This window comes from Seriola lalandi, unplaced genomic scaffold (assembly GCF_002814215.2).
Source record: "Seriola lalandi dorsalis isolate HSWRI2012SDOR001 ecotype SW California unplaced genomic scaffold, Sedor1 jcf7180002052512, whole genome shotgun sequence".
Taxonomy (NCBI): domain Eukaryota; kingdom Metazoa; phylum Chordata; class Actinopteri; order Carangiformes; family Carangidae; genus Seriola; species Seriola lalandi.
The window spans coordinates 17,455-21,429 of record NW_019523065.1 but is presented as its reverse complement, the minus strand read 5'-3'; the positions used below and the strand labels follow the sequence as shown (position 1 = coordinate 21,429).

The window sequence follows — 3,975 nt, the reverse complement described above, 5'->3', positions numbered from 1 at the left end:
GTAATCTGATTTCCCCCTGGGGATCAATAAAGTTTTTTGATTCTGATACTGAAAACATAACGTCCTCAGTGGAGGTGATAAAGATAAATCATAATCTGTCTGAGCGCAGGATTTCTTACCTGTTCACACATCAGGGCGATGGGGTTGTTCACACAGCCGTTGACGATCTGAGCTCCTCGACCGACAGTGACGCCCAGAGACGTGTCATCCCACACTCGCCCTCCGATTCGCTCCCGTGCCTCCAGCAGCACCACCTGTGAATCCATGGAGATGAAGAGTAACGGGGTGAAACATGAGGTCAGCGAAGACGTGCAACAGGATCTGAGTGAGGTGAAGTGTTTTAACCTGAGTGCCAAAGTTTTGCAGCTGTCTTGCAGCAGCCAATCCTGAAGCTCCGGCGCCGATGACGATGACGTTCTTCTGCAAAAATGAGGAAATGAAAACGAAGTCCTGTAAACCTTAAACAAAAAAAGTCTTTAACATAAACATATAGATGGGTGCTGCTGTGTCACGATCAAGTGAAGACGACGACACTCACGGAGCGGTATCTTTCAGGGAGGAGGGGCTGTTTGACCGACAGCACACCCGTGTTGATCAGACCCTTCCTGGTCATGAAGTTGAGCACCCGGTCCATCTCCTGCACGCAGCGCACACGCACCAGCCCCCGGACGATGATGTGCAGCGCACATTTCTGAGACGTCAGCATCTCCTTTAAAAAAGACAAATAGTTTCACTATTTCACTTCTTGCTGGTTTAGAGTTTTTTAATCCACTTTTTACACATTTATTAGGATTTTTGTTCCTGGTTCAAAACCTAAAAGAGGAAAACATGAAAAGACACGGTGTGTTTGCAGGTAAGTGTCACTGGCAGGTGTCACCTTGCAGTTCTTGTGCCAGGACGCCAGGATGAGGTTACGTAAAGCCAGGTACATGGTGGGATCACGGGAAAACTCCGGGAACTCGTAAAGCTCATCCAGCTCCATCATGTCCGGCCGCACACACAGAGCCTTGCCACACTCGTTGGGCTGGTAGAAGGGCTGGAAGTACGGACACAGACCTGGAACTGAGGAACACATTATGAAAACCCACATTACTGTCGTCTGGACCGATGTCTCCGTCAGTAACAGACTCACTCTGCGGCTGCACAGCTCTGCAGTGATCCCCCCTCAGCTCAGACAGGGACACGTTGCTGGGGGAGCCGGACGGACTCATGCCCACACAGTCGGGGTAATAGGCGGAGAGGAAAGGGCTGGCTGGACTCTCTTTAAACAGCGGCGGCAAAATCAGCATCGAATGCCACCAGCTGTCAGTCACCTCCGCCACTCTCTGTCACAACACAACGGCTCGTTGGTTAAAGAGGGTGTCACTTATTCTATCTACCTATCAATCATTCAATCAATCAATCAATCAGTTAAACAATGTAACGCAAAGTGCTTTACAGAATAAAAGCAATAAAAAAAAAACAAACCCACCACCTCTCACAAACACAACAACAATAAAATGAGACGATAACAACAGGAAGTGAATCACTGAAGACTGGAGCGAAGACAACGACAGAGTGATAAAGATAAAATACTAAAACAGAGGAGATGAATTAAAGTTAGTAAAACTAGAAATAAAAGGAAGGATATTAAAACGCAAATAAAAATAAAGACACAATAGTAAAGATAAAATAATAAATTGAAAAAGAGGAGATGTTTGGAAGAGAGAAAACCAGAAATAAAAGTAAAGAGTATTAAAAGGAAAATAATCATAGAATAAAAGGATTTCTCAATGACACATAATCATTTTAGAAATATCTGATTATAATAAGTTGTTGTTTGCAGCTGTTTAACTGCTGGGATAACAAGACAGATGTTAACATCAGCTTACCAAGTCCTCAGGCTGGGAGCACTGGTCCGGGCCCTCAGTCTGTTTGCAGACAAACAAGATTATATCATCATAAATATCATCAGCATCAACCATCACTTAGTTAATGGCGTGTTCTTAACTTCCTGTCGACCTTGATGTTGTTGAACTTCATGCCACAGCGATATGTTGCTGCCAGGGAGGCGGTGAGCTGGATCTCCTTGGTCAGCTGACGCCACTTCCTGCAGTCCGGTTTGGTGCATTGAACCTGAGAGGAACATGTGAAAATGAACGTTACTGTATCTGCGACATGGAGAACTTAGAATGACCACAGTCAGCTGTTTAACAGGAAGCAGGAAAACACAGCAGCACGTACCCAGAACGGCAGCTGCTGATCTGCCATGAAGGCTTTAAGACTGGGCTCACTTTTCCCATTACTGGTCCACACCTTCTTCCACGAGGCGAAGATCTCATAACCGTCTTTGTGACTGAAAAAAGGAAAATCAGAGTCTATAACAGTCGTTTATGTGAATAAAGAGTTGAATAAAGAGCGTGCCGCTAGATCTATAAGATAATAAACAATAAAATATCTGCGTTACACTCTTGAAGCAGCACTTTCATAAATAATCAGTCGTCACCTTCTGTAATAGTGATCGAAACATTCGTTGCAGAAATGTTCGCCACACGACAGATGATACCAGCGGGATGTGTATCCGTTTTTAGCGCACCTGAGGAGAGACGGAGGGATGAACATCCATCAGTCTCTCAGTCAGTTTCTATAAAGGTGCGAGTCGGTTTATTACTGTTGAACAGCGACACACACTCTCTACCTTTCAGATGCACTTGCAAAACAAACGGGGTACGTGGCAGAGCATCCGGCCTTCTCACACTTTCTGTACTTCTTCTCAGACTGATCGTCCTCCTCCTCCGTGTCTGTGGCTTTTCTTTTGCTCTAGAAGAGAGTGTGGAGAATATTACAGAGCGAAACTCTACTGATCTTTATTTATACAGTTATTTAAATTAAGGCTGCACTGATCCGACACACTGGATCAGGATCCACAGCAAAACTGACCTGATTAAAGACACTGTATGTCTGGAGAATATGATTTGTAGGTGGGGGCGTCTCTGTAGCTCCACAACACTGATGGAGCTAACAACATACAACAATGTTGTGACACAGTTTACCCTCACCTTGGCCATATTGTCATTTTGATTATATTTCGATTAATTGTGCAGCGCTAATAGTTGAAACACAGCAGGTAACAAACAATATAATAATAATTAAAGGTTAATTATATAAAACAACTTCATGGACTAAATGGTAAGAGGCTGATGACCTGGACTATTATTGTTTATTATTAACTATGATTACTGTGACTAATGAACTGCTGGACACTTGAATTTCCCCTCAGTGATAAATCATCTATCTCTCTATCTAATGAAGTAAAGGCAGAAATGCTCCAAATCATGTGATCATGTACAGAACCATGTAAGATGTGGACGAAGGGGAGTAAACAAACATGAGGACCAACACTGCACAGCAGGAAAGCAGAAGCTGATCATGCATGGTGCAGCTTTACCTGTCCAGGTGGAGGGTTGTTGGTGCGCTTCACCCGGACGTTGATCTGCCGTCCAGAGGAGCGCAGGGTCTGGCCGTCCCCCGGTGACTCCCCGTAGCTCCTCTTCCTGGCTCTCCGAGCACCAGAAGCGTTTCCAGAATAGTCTGAGCATGAATGACAACAGTGTGTCTGTAACACTTGAACACAATGCAGCTCAGTTCAACAGAGGCCTTTCACGCACAACAGCTGTGACTGTGTGCACGCAGTTAACGACACTTTTAACAGGCTGACCTAAACAAACGTACAGCGAGATGATCTGTATGTAAACGCAGCAGAAGTGGCGACACAAGAGCAAATTCACGAGCCTTTAACAACCAAACAAACAGTGTGAGCCTGTCACATTTAGCATGTAGCATCCAGCAGCAGCGCGCTACCGACACTGACCTGCGTCCGACAGCATGGCTGCCCGCGGTGCTCCTTTAAAAACCCCGGGATTTATTGACGTTTGTGTGAGTTTCTGACACGGATTTTTACATTTTAACATCCGTCTCCCTTTTATTGTTGTGGGC

General features: G+C 45.0%; 1 protein-coding gene across 1 annotated transcript in view; it reads right to left on the bottom strand.

Moving 5' to 3' along the window:
* kdm1b (lysine demethylase 1B) overlaps window positions 1-3,969 on the bottom strand; it is a 6,812-nt gene extending 2,843 nt beyond the window's left edge. The window contains exons 1-12 of the mRNA XM_087172392.1: window positions 3,851-3,969; window positions 3,428-3,570; window positions 2,678-2,799; window positions 2,486-2,575; window positions 2,224-2,335; window positions 2,002-2,115; window positions 1,872-1,910; window positions 1,133-1,325; window positions 878-1,062; window positions 539-709; window positions 346-420; window positions 105-254 (exon numbers count right to left, since the gene is read on the bottom strand). Of these exons, the coding sequence (XP_087028518.1) occupies window positions 105-254; window positions 346-420; window positions 539-709; window positions 878-1,062; window positions 1,133-1,325; window positions 1,872-1,910; window positions 2,002-2,115; window positions 2,224-2,335; window positions 2,486-2,575; window positions 2,678-2,799; window positions 3,428-3,570; window positions 3,851-3,950 (1,494 nt within the window). The 5' untranslated portion in view covers window positions 3,951-3,969. The remainder of the gene's footprint in view (window positions 1-104; window positions 255-345; window positions 421-538; window positions 710-877; window positions 1,063-1,132; window positions 1,326-1,871; window positions 1,911-2,001; window positions 2,116-2,223; window positions 2,336-2,485; window positions 2,576-2,677; window positions 2,800-3,427; window positions 3,571-3,850) is intronic.
* Window positions 3,970-3,975: the final 6 nt, after the last annotated feature.